This window comes from Zingiber officinale, unplaced genomic scaffold (assembly GCF_018446385.1).
Source record: "Zingiber officinale cultivar Zhangliang unplaced genomic scaffold, Zo_v1.1 ctg42, whole genome shotgun sequence".
NCBI lineage: Eukaryota > Viridiplantae > Streptophyta > Magnoliopsida > Zingiberales > Zingiberaceae > Zingiber > Zingiber officinale.
This window is the reverse complement of record NW_024589944.1, coordinates 84,583-103,446: the sequence shown is the minus strand read 5'-3', so window position 1 is coordinate 103,446 and position 18,864 is coordinate 84,583. Positions and strand designations below refer to the sequence as shown.

Sequence of the window (18,864 nt, the reverse complement as noted above, 5' to 3'; positions counted from 1 at the left end):
TTAAACCATCTTTCTTCTTCTTTAGCAATTCTTCTGCATATTCCTCTTTGTTGTTCTTTTTTATTTTTTTTTTGGTTTCTATTAAAGATTTGCTTCTGAGATCTCAGGTATGCTATATGCTTTCGTTCCTATTACAGATTTGTTTCAGAGATCTCATGCTACTATGTGTTTTTTAATAGATGAAAGATGATTATGAATACCGTCTAATTTATCTAAAATCATTGGCAATAGCAGCAGCTATGGACATAGTCTCGCCAATACTGGAGATTTCTGGTGTAAATCATGTCATCAATAAACTAGTTGATAAAACCACTAATTATTTGCAAGATCAGTGCTACTGGGAAACCTACTTGCAAGAAGAATTGAAAAGCCTCCAAGACTTACTTCCTCAGATCGAAGCAGTTGTTTCCTTTGCCGAACATAGATTAACTTCGTATGAATCTTCTGATCGAGCATTAATTAAGTGGCTGTGGAAGTTCAGGGATGTGATCGACGAGGCTGAGGATGTGCTGGATGAGCTGGAATATCTTGAACTGGAGACGAAAGCTAATAGTGACAAAAGTTGGCTTTCTAGAAGGGTTGATGCTTCTGTTAATGCTGCAAAAAGATTACTGAAATTTGATGATGTTCTTGGGAGATTAAGGACATGCGTTAAGAACTTGAACACCTCTGCTTCAGATGTTGAGAAGTTTTTGGCACTGGTGACTCCGACAGGTGGCGTCGGCACTGGACAAATGCAGCAAGGGATTCTACCATTGTCTCATCAAAGTAGGATCACCTTTTCTTTACCTGTATCATCATTCAAAGGGCGTGTGGAAGAAAAAGAGAAAATCATTAAGTATTTGCTAGGAGAATAATCCGAAATTCAAATCAGTGAGAATGTGCATTGCCTTCCTTTGGTAGCGTTGGGTGGTATGGGGAAAACTGCACTCGCTCAAGAAGTCTTTGATCATTTTAAAAATGTGAAAAAGGAACACTTCGACATCAAAATCTGGGTATGTGACTCCTTACCTGATCTCAATTCATCAAATCTTACGAAGAAAATTCTAGAGTATTCAACTGGCAGATCTGAATCTGGGCCATTGGAATTAATACCAGAGAAACTCAAGGAAAAATTACATTCCAAAAGATTTTTACTTGTCCTAGATGATGCTTGGGATGACAAAAATCAGAGAGAGTGGGAGAAACTATGTGCTCCATTGTTATATGGCCAAAAGGGTAGTTGGGTACTATTAACAACTAGATCAAAATCAGTTGCAAATATGGTTGCAAGAGAAATCAAAGGTACAATGATGCCAATGATGTTGCAAGGATTGTCAGAGGATGAATGTCTTTCACTCCTATACGAGCATGCATTTGCTGGTCAAGACCCAAATGGATTTCCACTGCTTAAAGAAATTGGCAGAGAAATAGTAAAGAAATTGAAAGGTGTACCTCTTCTAGCAAAGTCAATTGGAGGAGCGTTGAATAGTAAACTAGAAGCAGATCACTGGACAAACATTTTAAGAAGTGAATTATGGAAAAGGTCACAAGATTCAACATACAATTTCATTCCAGTTCTAACCCTGAGTTACGTGATGCTTCCACCACGCTTGAAGCGGTGCTTTGCCTACTGCAGTATATTCCCTCAAGATTACAAATTTAACAAGTAAAAGTTGGTGTGCATGTGGGTGGCAGTAGGCCTAATTTACTCGGATGGATTAGAGGAGGGCTCGGATGAGGAGGACATAGCTAACTGTTGCTTTGATATGTTGTGCAACAAATCTTTCTTTGACTACAATCGGAGTCCATTTTTCTATAACAAGTCACCTTATGGTTTAGAAAATGATTATTACACCATGCATGATATGCTGAACTGTCTTGCTTGCCATATTTCACACTATGAATGTTGTAGAATTGTGGATGGCACAACTCCAAGTCTCATTTTGGATAATAATACTATCCGTCATATATCTATTACTTGTTCCCATGCTCAACTCCATGATCTAGCTAACATAGTGAGCAAATTCAAGCACTTGCGAACCCTTTGTATACAGTATGATGGGGATCGTCAACAATTTGAGGAGTTTATTCAAGATGCATGTAAATCACCGAGAAGAATTCGAGTATTGATTATGGATTCTAATTTATCTGATCGGTGTTTGAAAAGCATTAGTGACTTTGTAAAAATACGGTTTCTTCAAATTCGGAATAATTTTCTACAATCACTATCAATGCGTAAGTTCTATTTCTTACAAGTTCTAATGGGAGAAGATGACGCTTTGGCAAAAGACGCTTGACCAATTTAAGACATTTATACGAAGTGCATGAGTATACACTTTTCTCAGTGGCTAAAGTAGGAAAGTTAACATCTCTCCAGGAATTATGCTTCCCTATCAGCACAAAACCCGGGCATAGAATTGAGGAGCTGATGAATATGGATAATCTCCGTAAATTAACCATTAAACAACTTTCCAATGTGCGAAGTCTTGAAAAGGCCAATATGGTCAACTTGGTCAAGAAACGTTATCTCATAAGCCTGGAACTGGACTGGAATGTTGCAAATAATCCTGATGATGATGCAAGTAATCCGGACCTTGATCAACCTGTTCTGGCAGCTCTACAACCCTATCCTACAATTAGAGAACTCACCATTAGAGGGTACAAAGGGGGTAGGCCTGCACCATGGATGGATACTTCTCTTTCTCTCCTTGGAAATCTTCAACTTAATGCTTGTACAAGTTTGGAAGAGCTGCCCTCTCTATGGAAGTTGCCCTGCCTTAAGTTTCTGAAATTGAATGAAATGAATGCAATAAGAAGTTTGGGTTGTCACTTCTCTAGCCAGATCGACATACAATTTCCAGTTTTAGAGCAACTTGGATTTTATGACCTTCCCCTCTTGGAGGAATGGAATGGTGCGGATGACTATATATGGTTCCCTCATCTCAAAAGCTTCAAAATTTGTGACTATCCCAAACTAAAGAAAATTCCTGACCTCCCGTTGTCTATAAAGAATCTCACACTGGAAAATTTGGGTTTAGAAGCTCTTCCACGATCCTACAACTACAAGTGTTCCAATGGTTCTAGGACATTTGGAGGATTTCAGCGGCTGATGATGTCCCTCGAGACCCTTCAAATTTCTGAGTGTCCAAAAATTGTGCAGATTGGATTAATCGACGAAGATGATGATCATCTCCTTCCGTCGTCACTGAAAGAACTTACACTTTCAATTCTTTTCAAAGATGATGATTTGGCAAGTTATCTACAAGGTCTTACTTTGCTCACTGGCTTATCTTTATATTTTTCTCCGGGCGTGGAATCACTTCCTTTAGCAAATGAGCTGGAACATCTGACTGCACTTCAAAGGTTGTATATCAAGAGTGGTGAAACCTTGACTTCACCAGGAGGCTTATATATTATAAAATCTCTTACATCTTTGAGCATTTCTGATTGTCCGAAATTCCTCTCTGCTGCTGAGGTTGAGTCAGAGGAATTTTTAAAAGACAAGACAAGGAAGCATGCGGTATCATCTTCCTCAGTTTTTGATCACTCTGCAAGTGATAAGGTTACTAGCATCCTTCCCTCCTCCCTTGAATATCTATCTTTTACAGACTCTGGCATTTCGCAAGAGTCATTGGGTCGATGTCTTCAAGGTCTTTCCTCACTGAAAGATTTGAAAGTATCAGGTTGCCATCGTTTGGTGTCTCTTCCCAACATAGAGTATCTGCATAATCTGACAGCGTTGCAGAAATTGAGGATTTATGATTGTAAAGAATTATGTGAATTGGAGTCATTGACGGGACTTGCCTCCCTCAGAATATTGGAGATTAAGCGCTGCTCCAAATTAGCAACAACAACAGAACAAAGTGCCACAAAGAAAAAGAAGGGAGCATTACCTTCACTTGAAGACATTGATATCGACGACATCTTCTATCTACCCATGATACCGATTTCAGAAAAGCTAAAGACCCTTTATATCATAAGTAGTGACAAAGAGCTCACTTGTTTCCCTTCTGAGATAGAGGAGTCGTTGTTGCAATATCGGAAGTCTCTGGAAAATTTACATTTGTATCGGATGTCTCATCTGCAATCTTTACCCGCAAGTTTGGAGAGCTTTTCATCGCTCAAGTTTCTTCGTATACATTCTGCTCCAGAACTCAAGTCACTGCCCAGGATGCCTGCCTCCTTGGAGAGACTGACAATTTATGGATGCAGTGCAAAGCTTGAGAAGCGTTACCAAAAGAACATCGGTCGGGACTGCCCTAACATCAAGTACATTGAAATTACAGCTGACAAAGAGGACAAGGCCGAGGTGTGTTAATGCTAACAAGGAATCGTCACTTTGTTCATACTGCATCTTGTGTTTGCTTATTGAATTATCTCATTGTCACTTACAATGCCATAGACCAAGTTTTCTCAAAATTGCTCGTGTCCATTTTATTCTCTGAGCTGTTTAATAATCTCCGTGTTACTTATTTTGTGTTCTATACGTATCACCTCAGGCTCAAGTCAATTGCAACTGGGTCAGCAGCAGACTTTGGCGTTCCGCATGATCATATATATGTAATACCAACTGCAGGAGCTGGTCATTCATCAAAAGGGCAAGTTATCATTTTTGAACCAAATCTCTTTGTGCTTTAAGCTTTTCTTTCCATTCATTTTGAAAATAAACCATAGAGAGATTAAATAACCCATTCCCCGATAATCCTCTCCTTGGGTGTTGTTTTCCACACTTCTATAAAACACAACTAATTGCTAAAGAGATTGATGCTTCTGTTAAAGTTGCAAAAGTATTACAGAAATTTGATGATGTTCTTGGGAGACTAAGGGCGTGTGTGAAGAATTGGAATCCCACTGCTTCGGATGTTATTAAATTTGAAGAGAAGCAATCATGACTGGCTATACATAATATAGTCTCATCTTCAGAATTGAAATGCTTTCAATATTTTCATTTTACACTTATTTTTATCATTCTAAATTACATCCGCATTTTGATTGTAAAATAACAATCTTGGATGAAGACTTATAATCGAGTAAATATATATTTTTATGTTAATAGCATATCAGATGGACTGAAGCGCAAGGTAAGCTAGAAGGACTTGATCCGTGGATACCTGATCAAATGTGGAAGCACTTTACCATTGCATTGTAGACACTCTATACTTGGTAATACATATAGTGTATATATCATCTATTGATTAACCTTTTTTTTCTGCTTGAATTTAATTCTTATCGATTAATCCTTACTACAACAGATCGAACTTGACGAGGAAGAACCAATCAAATACACAAGAGGAGGATAGTGTCTGGTTTAACCAAATTGGAGATCATCACAAACAAGCAAACTCATTCATTTGGAGAGGGGAATGGTGAAAGTATTAGTTTCAAGTCTCCGATTTGGAAGCTTAATTTGTTCTAGTATTTTTTTTTTTAGGGAATCGTGTAAGTTATTCCATGAACACGGTTCATTTACTCTATTTTAGATCTTGGGACGTGTTGCCATGTTTATTAAAATATAATGGGTAAAAATAAATCTCTAATTACCCATTTTTATCTTAAGGTTATCTTTCTTTAAAGTTAAAAAAGCATATTTTTTATTTTAAAAAATTTTAAAAATATTTTTATTTCAACATTACTATAGCAGATGTAATATAAAATAAAATTATTTTAATTTAGATAAAATAATTAAACATACAATATTTTTATATTAAATTTTATTATTTTATTAATTTAATTAAAACTATTTTAATTTTTTTCAAATCAGTTTTAAATTGTTATACCACTTATTATATAGTTAAAATATGTTGGAGAGCTATTTTAATTTTTTTTAAATGCTCTTTGGATGAAAACAGATTTTTTTTTATCATTACCCAAATATAATTCATTAATATATATATATAGCGTCTGCAATTTGTTTTAAAAAAATACAGTAAATTTATGCATTGAAAATCTTAGATTTTTTAATGAGAGTTAAATTTACCTTATGCAGATTCTTCTTTTTAGTGAGATTTTTTTACTGAATTGTAATGAGAGTTGTTTTTTTTAAAAGTCAGTGAGTGCCATTGTTAAAATCTACCTGATTTGAGTGCTTAAATTATAACATTTCATATATGCTAATTGCTAAGGAAGCCTCTTACATTTTCATGACGCCAGACAATTTTATCAGATGGTAATAACATATTTGTCGGAGTTCCAAGTCTAACTCCCAAGACATCCGAGGCGCCTCCAACTTCACAGGAGGCGTCTCGAGCACTATTCATCTGACTTATTCTTTTTGCATTTCAACTCTTGCAAAATATGTTTGTCAAAATACCAACGATATCCTATAAAATAAAATTAGCATAATATAAAATAGTATTTATTAATTAATTTGACTGTCTTGGGGTTGTAGTATTTATTAATTAATTTGACAGTCTTGGGATTGTCGGGTTCTAACTTTGAATTTCACGTGAAATCCTAATACGAACTGACATCTATGTTCCTTCAACGAGAAATGCATCATCACATACTCCTCTCAAAAGAGTTTACCTAATGTCAAACCGGTCTTCCATATCATTTGGACTTTTGCTCAGCATCTGAAATTTCAGGACTTTCAGCTGGACATCCGATCTGTTAGTTTTTGAGAGATGTCCTAAAATAATCGCCTTATAATTTTTACTATTTATTTGATAAATATAAATTCGCTATTTGAGTGCATATTATATATTTGATTGTCTTAAACTCATTTACTAAATGTCCGCGATACAATTCATAGCATGAGAGAATTTGTGATTGGATTACAACTTGTGATTATTTCTACATGTGCAATTATCAACGTATTAGAATTTTCCTAGTCGTCGATTGATGCATTCGAACATCATCAATTCTGTAAGGCTAGCATAGGTTATACTCCTTGGTTCGGTTAAGCAACTATTTTCTCACTAACTGGAGACACTGGGATATCGAGAGTTAAACATGGATACTAGTTTTGGTAACTAGTTCATTAAAATGACCTGCTGTAAGATTTTATATGGTTCTCTAATATATAGATATGTCAACGAAACTCTTACTATAGCTCAAGTGCAAGTTTCGTTCGACTCGAGATATTCAAGTCATCTTGATCATGGAGGCTTACATTTTGACATCTTATGTAAGCATCTCCTTGGAGATGTAGACCTTGGATGATTGGGTATAAGTCAAAATATCCGAAGGTGTTTGGATAGCCTATAGAGGATTCACCGCTTCTTGCGAGCAGACGTATACCTTATGACCACTTATTAAGATTATTACTTAAAGTTTTTAGCCAAAGTATCACATGTTAAGAGCACGAGACTCTTAGATACATGTCAGGGTAATTTGAATATGCAGAATGAGGAAGTATTACTTGGGGTCAGGTGTGATGTAGTCAGTCTAATGGGGACTGACACATAGACTATGTCCTAAACCAAGTGGGTATAAGACGAGTAAAAGAAACGAGGAATGACTTACTATAGCTGCTGAAGGGTTTAGAAGTGGTTCCGAGATAACTTAGGATTTTCCAGTTAATTGGGGATCATGATGTACTACTAGGTGTCACTCATGATCGTTCTATAATTGATGGTTAATTATGGACGACCAACATAACCGGAAACCTATAAAGTCACATGCATTACAAGTTTATCTAAGAGACATAAAACAAGTTTGAGAATTAGATTCTCAGATCTAAAGAGATTAAGTCTAGTTGAACCAGACAAAAGGTAAATATAGAATCAAATTGGTGCAACGAAAGCACGGATGAGCCACGTCTTTTGAAGACAAGTTGAATTTTCTTTGGTTTAATTATAAATCAAATTGGTTTGGTTTTAATTAAAAGGGGTTCTTTGTTTTGAATCAAGATTGATTTTCAACCAAATCTAATTTGGTCTTAAATCAAATAAAGGTTACTGATATGGATTGCAAATATGATTTGGTCTTAAAACAAATATGATTTACTGCTGATCGTCGACAAGAAGTTTTTCCGATCTCCGAATAGCAACAATCGTTGTTACCGCTCATCACGTTTCGTGTCATGTTGCTTCATCTGTCGGACACGAATTGTGTCGTGATCCTTCTCTTGGATCGCTCCATCTTCGGACGCAAGGCTATTATCCTTCGCGAAGATGGAACTCAGCACTACAACAAAAATATTAAAAGACAATGGTTAAAAACCGTTGTCGTATGCCCTTTAAAACGGTTGTAATTGACAGTGTTGTTAAAAGTGGTGGGGGGGGGGGGCTATGACAACGGTTTAAAACCGTTGTCTTTGAATGAAAAGATAATAGTTTTGCAACGGTTTTAAACCGTTGTCTTTGCGTGAAAAGACAACGGTTTAAAACCGTTGTTATTTAGAGCATTTTTCTGCCAGGTACAACCGTTTTTAGGGCTATGACAACGGTTTTTAACTGTTGTCTCTGAGGGTGATAGACAACAATAACGATTTTAAACCGTTGTCTTTTAAATTATTATCTTTTAATACCAATATATCATATTTCAATTTAAAATATAATAAAGAATCATAATCAAGAAAGAATATTCCCCATATCAATATCATTCAAAATGTTAGTTATACAAGAATTACAATCACAAAAGAAGAAACATATCTCATGTTCAAATAAAATTTATCCCAATACAAATAAACAAATAAACTCTATTTACAACTAATGAACAATAGCCAAAAGACTATTTCATGATGATTCAGTCACTGTCTATTTCATGATCTGAATCGCTACAGCAAAGTTCTTCTAGTTGAGCTGGATCTCTACCCTGCTGGCTGTTGCAGCTACAGGATGTTGATCCCCTATCAAGTGCTATCTCAGTTTGAGTACGACTCATGGTGGCCTAGCTGGAAGATTCCTCTAATCCGAGAGTCTGTATGGGGTGGATGACTAAATCATCATGGTTCAATGTCAAGTGAGGCGTGGAACCATGACCATTTGGATTTCCCATCGAGGGCAGTAACCATCTCATCCAATCCTCTCGTCTTCTAATTTTCTCTGCTTGTAGATGATTGAAGGAACATGTTTTGAAGAAAAATACCAAGATGAATTATTTAAGAAGCATAACTGATAAGAGTAGAATCAAGAGGGGAAAAGATGGGGGTGAAGTACCTGTATTTCAAGTTCTGTTGAATCTCTTAGAGCATTCAATATCACCGCTGTGCTCGTGGTCACCCTTTTGACCTACATATATTGTGATGTGTTAGGAAGTAGAGGCAGTTAAATTTTTTGAACATGGAATTACTCCTCATATCCATAATCACATGGATTACTCACCATGTTAAAGGTAGCAACCAATGAAATGGGAACCCAACCTTGATCATCCATCTTGCCACAAAGAAAAATGTCCTTACAGAGATTATCCACGCTACAGCAGAAACAATTTAAATTATTAACTGCCTGAAAAAAACACCTTACAGATATCAAGGTACATAAAATAGAATTCAATATCTGTCGAGTCAATCTCAGTTTCTGATTGTCAACCAGAGAACGAATCCTGATTGTGGAAGGATAAAATCAGTTGTCTTTTAACAGTTTTTAACAGTGGGGAAATTAATAATACCTTAATCCAATGATAGGCTTGCTGAACTAGTTTTTCACTTTTGTTCTAAACACCAAAAAAAGCTGGAGACTATAAATGCAAGAAGAATGAAGTTTTAAAATGAAAGATTTCATTTTGGTATTTTGTTTCTCTTCTTCCAAAACCATCGGATAGCATGAGCTACTCCAATAGAAAAATCAAGCAAAAAACATTATGCCATGCAAGAGAAATCAAAAATAAAAACAAGAAATAAATTTCAGACTTAAAACTAGAAGACATTATTTCCTTTATTTATTTATGTTATGGAGAAAAGGAAGCCACATAATATATATTACTTGACTTGTTCTTGATCAGTCAACCATTCCCCTGCAAGAAAAATGCCCATTACACATCTAATGGGAAACTATATCCATCACATTTGGCTACAGATTATTACCTTTAACTTATAATAATCGAGCTTGATTTGATCCATCAAAGGGGAGCATTGCAAGCTTTCCAACACAAGTTGGTAATTTTAAGATTATCATTTTGTTTTAACCTTTAATAATAGTAGTACATTTGCACTACATCACTGTAGAACTGTCTTATGTTAATATGTATTTCCCTTTTCATTGTGCTTCTTGTGCAAGTAGGTCATCAGTATTACTTCGCCCACAACTACAGAGCGTCCAATTCTTTAAGAAGAAGGCTGTTGAACAGAATCTTAGAAGCAGTTGCAAAAGTCATGACCAATTCAAAAGTTATCGAATGGAAAGGGAAAACAAAATTTAATCCTTTTTCTAATCGATCTTGATAAAATAAAGTAATTGAACAAAACATGATGGTAAAAGGAAGTTAGCATAGTAAAGGCAGATACATCAAACACAAACTAATTACCTGACAGGGATATTGGCTCTCGTGTCAGGGGATTGATCCTTTCTCTGCCCAGTGATCCACTCGCGGAGGCCTTTCAACATTCTCCTTAGAGGTCTCACTTTCCTCATCTGGCAGCATTCCCGGTACCCATCTTGGAAAAGGAGAAGAGGCCTTTGCTTCTAACAAGGGTGTGTACTTCCCTTGCATCAGGAAACATGTGCTTGATGTTGATCCCATAGTGCTTCTCTACAGTATCAAAGAACTTGTATGTCTCAGGATTTAGCCTCCCAGTATCAAGGTTGAAGGCTCTAAATGGTCGACCAGTTAATTTTGCATATTCTATCAAAGCTACATCCTTTGCTCCGCTGTTCCAAAAAACTCCCGTGTCAGTTACAATCTTCCGTCTAAAGGTTTGAAAGACGAGAATAATCTATGCTTCACACAAGAGCATAACAATCAAAAGCATAGGATTAACCTTCTTAGGCTTATCCAACAAATTGTTATCTTGAATCACCTTAAATCATAAATAAACAAATCATACTCTTTTACAGTGACAGATCTTAAATCATAAATATATGCATCAAACTTTAAAACTTTCATACTATAGTCTTCAGCAAGACAACTAAGGAAGGGGACTGATTGAAAAAGTCGCCTCTATGCATTCTCTTAACCAAGGTGATCTGAATCTAAGAGTTCTTTTATACTGCCTATTTATCTCTCAAGGTGTTTGATTTGTGGGTTTATAGACATTCTCACCCTTGCCTTAAAACTTAAATTGCAGTATCATAGTTTATCAAAAAAAAAAAATTAGAAGGGAAAATAATGTTGTACTAGACAGAAATGAATATGTTGGTGCAAACTACAAACAATCAAACAAACACTTGTGTTGTATTGAATTTCATAAATAGTACCGTTTGTGTAATTTGTGGTATATTCAAACACAATCAATATCCAAAACAAAACAAAATCAGCATATGACAAAACAGAGAGGAGAAAATCTGGCCAAAATAATAATAGATAAGAAATAACGCCTTTTAACCTAAAAGTAATGACGATTTCATTGTCGAACATCTCCAGAGCCCGATCTATGATCTCCAGTGGCGAAGCGATCTCGAGCTCCTTACCCAGCTTCTCATAATTGACGGTGTCTTCCTCTCCCATCGTGGTGTCGGACGCTTCCACCGCCATTGCGGCGTGGACGGTCGAATCATCTCTCTTGGTAGGCTCCAAGGCACGGCACGACCGTGCCAGCATTAGTCGCCCCCGGGGACAAACAGGAGCTGCCACTGCAGCCGCCACAACCGGTGCATCCTGTCGCTTGACGGATCCAACTACATAGATCCGACAAAAAAAATCAAGAGTTTGAGAAGAAAAGAGGGAATCCACAAAAGCAGAGAGGCGCTTGTACCTGACTATTCTCATCCATACAAATCTATTATCATTTCATTTCTTGGATTGTTTAGAAATTTACTTGAAGCAAAACAATAAAAATATCATATATATTTTCATAATGCACATGGAACTTGCCTCTAGTTGTTCTTGAAGTTGTTTTTGCACCTCCATCTGTATTTTGAATGTTTAGGTAATTTGTATTCCACTGAAATAAGAATATGATAGTCAAAGAGAAGAATTTTTATTTTTCAAAAAAATAGATAAAATGAGATTTTGCACAAGTTGCCATTAATCTGTTGACATGATTAGATGTGTAACAAAACAAAACATGTTAATAACACAACAATAAGAATATTCACTCAAAAAAGAGTGAAGGTAAAAAAAGGAGAAGAAGAAAAAAAGATGAAGGCATAAACTACGTAGTTATGATGGACATAAGAAAAAATATGAAAGAAAAATACTCCTTTTTTTTTGCATATTTTTCCATTCTCAAGTTATGAAGGACTAGTTCTCATATCATATATTCAACTAATGGTTTAGAATATAAGAAGGAATATCAAGATGACTTCCTCACGCGCTGCAAAAGATCAAATGGTCACAATTAATTTTCATGAGAACAACAAATTAATATACAACAAAGAAAAATAAGAAAGCAAAAGATCCATTTTTTTCTCCTTTGTCACTAACATGTTTTTGGAGATTCTTACATTGGAGTAAGCAACAGATTGGAACTTATTGATTCCTCCATGTTGTAGAAAGTCTTCAATGCAATAGCCGAGGGGGAGGGGAGCTTCGTAATGTAACAAACTACTACTACTGGACTTTTTCCCACCTTTTGACTCCATTAATTCATGAAAAATATTTAAAAAAGAAGAGACTAAACCACAAGTAGAATAAATCAAATGAGAACAAAAAACATGAAGATACAAAATAAATTTTTTTTTATAAGCAAACATAAATGTTAATCAATTACTACGTCATCAGAAAAAAACAGCCACATCAAACGACGATCCAAGATGAAGGATAATACATCGACGCAAGTTTACAAAACTAAACAAACAAATATATTTACATATAACAAAAGCAGCAACATAGAAGGAAACTGTAGAAATCCCCAAAATAAATAAAATCCTACATGCTGTAATACACTCAAAATAAACCATTGCACAAGAAAAAAAGATCACCACAAATTCAGATTAACCAATAACACATCAAGTGAAGAAAAAAAACTCAGAAAATAACAAGTTGAGGATTCGTGATGTTAATCGAAGAACAAAAGAATGGGTTAGAAAACAACAGAAGAAGATCGGAAGACGAACAAAAGAGCATTGCTTAACTCAAATTTATCACAAGTAAACATACGAGGCCTTATGAGTCTGATGCTGCTTCGCCTATATGTTCATGATCCTCTCGCCTCTAAAGCCATGGAAGAGCCTTTTTGGTAGAAGACTCTTGAAGAAAGAACACAGATAGACCCTAGAGGCGGATGGATGTTGTGGGAGAAGAGGCCACGAGGCCCCTTGCTGTAGTAGGAAACGCCGAGGAAGGTGATGTCATAGAGGAAGAGGTTGACGGGGGTGATTGTGTCACGGATGATGGACCGGGAGAAGGCAATGAGGAGCCCATCCTTGATGACGCCGACAACGTTCATAGTGAGAGCAGTGGTCTTCACGACTAGCAAGAAGATGGTGAGGTTGAGGGTGAAGGTGTAGAAGGAGTTTGTACCAAAGATGAGAAGATCGGGGTGGAAGTCAGTCTGATCGTGGAGGAGGGGCAACTCGATCAGAGACCAAGGAAGGAGGAGGAAGAAAAAATAGCAAGGGTTCATTGCGTGAAGAGATTGTATAAGGAGAGAGAAAGAAAAATAGGTTAGGGTTCGAGAAGGCTAAGGGGGGAAAACATGGCGCTAAAAGTTTTTGGCAGAAAGGGAAAGTAAAACACGGTTGCAATAAAAAATGTGAAGGGGAAAACAATGAAAAATAAAGTCAAAGACAACGGTTTATTAAAACCGTTGTCTTTGACTATATAAAACAATATAAAAACACAACGGTTTATAAAACTGTTGTCTTAACCCCTAAAAGTATTAAAAGACAACGGTTTTAGATAACCATTGTAAAATGTATCATTGATTTAAAATAAAATCGCTCAACAACAACAGTTTTAACAAAAATGTTGTCTTTTATATTTTATGGGAGCTCAAAGATAGCGGTTTTGTCCAAAACCGTGTCTTTTATCAAATTCATAACAGTTTCTTCCAAAATCATTATCTTTGTGGTGTTGTCTTTTGACATTTTTGTTGTAGTGCAAACTTATTGATGTCATCTTGAAGATAACTCAACGTGGATATGAGTAGAGGCAAGATTTCAGAGTGTCGCTTGGTCGATCTCCTTCCCACTCCGGATCATTTGATAGAATCTTCTAAGCATCATTCGTTAAGTATACTTAACGAAAATTTACTTTTCGTAAAAATTTTAATTATGCGATCATGTCTGACATATTATATCCGTGTATGCGTGTGGTGTGTGTAATGTAATAATTAGGAATTATTATTATTTTATTTTCTGATGTGCATGTTTACGAAATGTGTTTTAACATGCACCCGCATCGGGTTACCCAACACGATCCGCGACCCGTCCAATCATCTGCTTAGTGTATGTGATCTCCAAGACTTTCACTTACTGTCCTCGACCCGTAGGATTTTCCGTCTGATATCCTCGACCTACTAAAATTTCCGCTTAGTCTCTCGGATCAGGACTTCCTTACCTAACCATAACTAGGGTTTTTCACATGTCCAATATTTACTAGGACTTTTACCTTGCCTAAACTCACTTAGGATTTTCCTGCACACTCAGTTAGCCTTAGTAGAACCACAATAATACTTAACTTTGAATCCTTTGTCATTATCAAAACATAGGTTCGATCATCTGGTTTTTCTGGCATTAACAATCTCTCTCGTTTGAATTATGACAATAAAATTTAAAGCTAAATAAAGCCTAACTAAAGACTTATACAAGTAAGAATTTTTAACTCCTTTTTTTCAAAGTTAAATTTCTAATGATAGAAATAGAACTTAGAAAAGGTTTATGCTTTCAAAGTTAAAATACCAAAAAAAAAAAAAACTTTAATCTCCCCTGAGAATTAGCAATTACTTCTTTTCTTTTAAAAAAAACAGCTTTTGAAAACTAGCAACTTAACTTTTAATTTTTTTCTCTCCTTTGATATATATCAAAAATAATTTTTAAAAGAAATATAAAGAACTCACCCTCAATTAATGCCTTGGTTGAAAAGAGATTTGAAAAATTAAAAATTTTGAAGATACAAGTGCTTAAATAATTATTTTGTTTAACGAGGAAAACTTGCAAAAATGAAAAATTAAGTAAAGTTAATAGCATGAGTATAACCCTAGAGTCCAAGCATAAATGTAATTTGGAAAAATTAATTAGATTTTGAAAAATTAATTTGGTTAAGTAATAATTAATTTAAGTTTTAAAATTTTAATTAAATTTTAAAATCAATTTAAGTTTTAAAATTTTAATTAATAATTTAAAATTTTAAAATTAATTTAAAATTTTAAAATTAATTAAATTTAAATTTTGAAAAAATAATTAAATTTAAGATTTTGAAAAATAATTAAATTTAAAATTTTGAGAAATATTTAAATTTGAATTTTGAAAAATATTTAAGTTTGAATTTGAAAAATATTTAAGTTTGAATTAGATCAATTGAATTAATTAGATTTTAGGTTAAATTGAGCAAAGTGATTAATTAAATTAATTAGTTTGAGTTATGTTAAGTAATTGATTAGTTTGAGTTAGGTTAAGTAAGTCTAAATTGATTAATCTTAACATCCCATTCATTTCTAGATTTTTAATTAGGGAGCCTTACAGGTCTTTATGAGATGTTTGATATATATGTATGTATGTATATATATATATATATTTATATATATATATATATATACACACACACACACATTGAGTTTGACTTAGGTTTAACAGTTAGTCGGTTAAATATTCTTTTCGATAATTGGCTTCCAGGTTGTGGTGAGACACAGGCGCCTTCTTGTGTATCAGAGCAACAACCACTTCTAGACAAAGTCTTTTAAAAAATTGAATGTTTAACTTTCTTTGAGAAAATCCTTGGTCAAGCTAGTTAAGTGTCAATCAAGGTTAATTCCTTGTCTAACCATTATAATCTAAGCAGAAATAAGGAAAGCAGTTAATTAAGCAATCAAGAAAATCTATCTAACAATAAATATGGTGTTTCTATTGGGTCCTCCTGGATCATAACCTCAATAAGATATGTCAAGGTAATAGATTTGATCCTTGGGGATCTAATATTGATTAAGTCCAACTTGATAAGTCAAGTTAGACTGAGGAATCCATGCTTGGACTAGATTTCTATTAGTTCAATTTACCAAAGACAAGTAATAATATCTGAATCGATGTATAGCCTTGTATCTAAGTTCGGATCGGTTGTATACGACGCTTTGTTTTCCAAGAATCATATCAAGGTTCTTGGAACCCAAAGTGAATTGTTCCAATGTGTCTTTAAGTTCTACTTGAGTTTTCAAATTTGAATTTTCTTCCTCAAGTTGTTAGACTTGAGTTGAAGTTCTAATTTAAATTGGCTCAGTCAAAGGACTTGGATTAGTCTTCTCCTTGAGGGCTTTGACCTCCTTTTAGAGTGACTTAACCTAGATATTAGAATTGACTAATTTTCTAGATAATAAATTAAATTGTGCAATCTAGCTCACTACAAGAAAAACCCTCATAGACATCGGTGGAACAACAACAGTTTTAAACAAAAACCAATGTCTTTGAGTATTTTATACCGATTTTTATAAAAACCGGTGTCTATAAGCGCAGATTTTCGCTCATAGACATCGGTTTTTTAGCCGGTCCTAACGACGAACTTACAGTGGAGCTGGTATCATATGAACTGGATACAGATCTGTGGCTCACTCAGACTCAGCTTTTGATTTGTTCTTCGACTCAGTTTTAGTAACTTGTTCTCAAGTTGGAAGCACGAGGAAACTTGCTTGCTCATGTTCTTTGTCGAAGTCTTCTGATGAAGATTCATTCCGCATTGCTAGTAGCGCTTCTTTTTTCGATGCTTCTTAACTTCCTTCAAATTCGTACAGTTTGACTTGATGTGTCCTTTCTTGTTGCATCTGTAATATGTCACTTTTGATTTGGGCTTCGTGGTCGAATTTGGACTCGATTGCTTCGTCTTTGTTTGAATTACCTTCTTGATCTCTCATTTGGTGAACCCCTGCTTCCTTTTGTACAATTTTCAAACTAGGTTCACGAGCTCGACAGTGATTTTGTCTTCGTCTTCTAAATCTGACTTACCTTCAGACTCGAGTTTAGTTCAATACTTGTTCTTTGATTCCTTCGTCTTGCTTGTACATGCAACCAAAGTAATATTTTTTTCGACTGGAAGTGCATTAGTTTGTTTATTTAATTAGAATTCAGAAAATATTTTGTCTAGTATAATATTCAAAAGATTCTTGGAAACCTTGTAAGCATCTACTATAGATGCCCATAAAGTTTTCCTTGGAAATGCATTAAGGGCACACCTTATAATATCGTGATTCTCCAGTTTATGTCCGATCGAGTGGAGTCCATTGAGCAGATCTTGGATCTGCACGTGTAGTTGACTTGATGATTCTCCATTCTACATTTTAATGTTATATAATTTATTTAAAAATAGATCTTTCTTACATACTTTAGCGTCGGAGGTTCCTTCGTGAAGATTGATCAATTTTTGCCAGAGATCCTTTTTGCCATTGAATGGTCCAACTCGGTTTAGCTCATCTTTAGTCAAGCCACATTGTAAGGTTTGAATGGCCTTTGCATCCGCCTTGATCTTCCTTTTTATTGGTTCATCCAATTTGTCTCAAGTAAGAGGTACTACATCTTTGGTGGGGAGTGTAAATCCTATTTGGATTACAATCCACATCTCCACTTAGGTCTTGAGATGGTACTCCATTCGACCCTTCCAATAATCGAAGTCCTCTCTAGAGAAAAGAGGTAGGAGTACGGTACTGTAGCCTTCTTGATAAGTCATTTCAAATAAACCTCACAAAAGGAAAATGAAGAGAAGAGTGTACCAAGACTTGGTCTTGGATTAGTAGTGTGAAAGAAAAAAAGAAATATCGCTCAAATGATGTTGCACCAACTTTAAATTTTTTTTAAAATATATATATGAGAAATTTGTTAAAAGAGGTTATTATAACAATTCTAACTTATGACTAAAATTTGAAAATGTAAAATTGAAAAAAAGTGTAAGAATAATTTTTTACTTATAGAATTATATTTTTTGCTTAAAAATAAGTTGCACCAATTCAGAGCTCCTCCACTCTGATATCAATTATTGGATCAAAAAGTACTAGGGGTGAATATTGCTTTTCACTTTTTTGTAAAAAAAAACTCGAAGTAATAAAAGCAGTGGAAATAAAAGACAATGTTAACACTTTTGGTTTTATTTGGTTCAGAGCCTGAGACAACTCCTACTCCAAGGTTCGTGATCGACGACCGCTTCCGTTGGATAATTAACTAGAAATTCGATAATTACAAAGAACATACAAAAAGATGATTACAAGTTTGCGTAAAATAAATTATACTAACAGTATGAAAATTCGGTGTAGAGCGCAGTTATCGAAGTAGCGTTGTAATGTTGTAGTCGGAAGTCAGAGTAGCGCGACAAGTGTTTAAGCTTTGAATTGAAATCAGAAGTTGTAGCTTGTTGATTTTGAAGTGTTGTTCTGGATTTGGTCGAACAATGATTTTATGGAGCGTTGAGGGTGCTTCCATCCTTGTTCGAGGTGCCTCCAACTGCAAGAGTTATCTCCTCAGCTTCAGACTCAATAAACCCCATAAATTTTGGTTTCTATCCACTGGAGAGCGCCTTTCAAGTGCTCCAAGCTGTCTCCATGCTAAGCTCCAGGGCACCTCCAGCTAACATGGGAGGCACCGCTATGCCTTTCCACTCGGGGTCTTCAACCAAAGCATCCGAAGTGCCTCCAACAACACAAGAGATACCTTAGGACTTGTTCACTTGAGCTATTCTTTATGCATTTCAGCTCTTGCAAAACATGTT

General features: G+C 35.2%; 3 protein-coding genes across 4 annotated transcripts; 2 read left to right on the top strand and 1 right to left on the bottom strand.

The window, feature by feature from the left end:
• The first annotated feature begins 914 nt into the window (after positions 1-914).
• Positions 915-1,652, top strand: LOC122037444 (putative disease resistance protein RGA3). Its single transcript, XM_042596919.1, has one exon. It carries the CDS (start codon positions 915-917, stop codon positions 1,650-1,652), a length of 738 nt encoding a protein of 245 aa, XP_042452853.1.
• A 758-nt stretch (positions 1,653-2,410) lies between these two features.
• On the top strand, positions 2,411-5,538 carry LOC122037440 (probable disease resistance protein At4g19520). Of its 2 annotated transcripts, XM_042596915.1 has the most exons (4): positions 2,411-4,291; positions 4,482-4,580; positions 5,039-5,145; positions 5,235-5,538. In XM_042596915.1, the coding sequence occupies exons 1-2, from the start codon at positions 2,411-2,413 to the stop codon at positions 4,530-4,532; spliced, it is 1,932 nt and encodes a 643-aa protein (XP_042452849.1). In that variant the 3' UTR covers positions 4,533-4,580; positions 5,039-5,145; positions 5,235-5,538. The 2 variants fall into 2 exon arrangements, with proteins under 2 accessions (XP_042452849.1, XP_042452848.1); XM_042596914.1 differs by having other exon boundaries at positions 4,482-5,145.
• A 4,954-nt stretch (positions 5,539-10,492) lies between these two features.
• Positions 10,493-11,790, bottom strand: LOC122037442 (probable 5'-adenylylsulfate reductase 1, chloroplastic). The gene is made up of 2 exons (XM_042596917.1): positions 11,422-11,790; positions 10,493-10,798 (listed from the first exon to the last, which is right to left on the bottom strand). Exons 1-2 carry the CDS (start codon positions 11,788-11,790, stop codon positions 10,493-10,495), a joined length of 675 nt encoding a protein of 224 aa, XP_042452851.1.
• Between the last annotated feature and the right edge of the window lie 7,074 nt (positions 11,791-18,864).

What these genes read in the sequence shown, in the direction of transcription:
- LOC122037444 (XM_042596919.1), top strand. Translation starts at nt 915, where the DNA reads ATGGGGAAAACTGCACTCGCTCAAGAAGTCTTTGATCATTTTAAAAAT.
- LOC122037440 (XM_042596915.1), top strand. Translation starts at nt 2,411, where the DNA reads ATGAATATGGATAATCTCCGTAAATTAACCATTAAACAACTTTCCAAT. An exon ending in ACAAAGAGGACAAGGCCGAG is followed by an intron (nt 4,292 to 4,481) that starts GTGTGTTAATGC and finishes GTATCACCTCAG; the next exon opens with GCTCAAGTCAATTGCAACTG.
- LOC122037442 (XM_042596917.1), bottom strand. Translation starts at nt 11,790, where the DNA reads ATGAGAATAGTCAGGTACAAGCGCCTCTCTGCTTTTGTGGATTCCCTC. An exon ending in AGATGTTCGACAATGAAATC is followed by an intron (nt 10,799 to 11,421) that starts GTCATTACTTTT and finishes TGTGAAGCATAG; the next exon opens with ATTATTCTCGTCTTTCAAAC.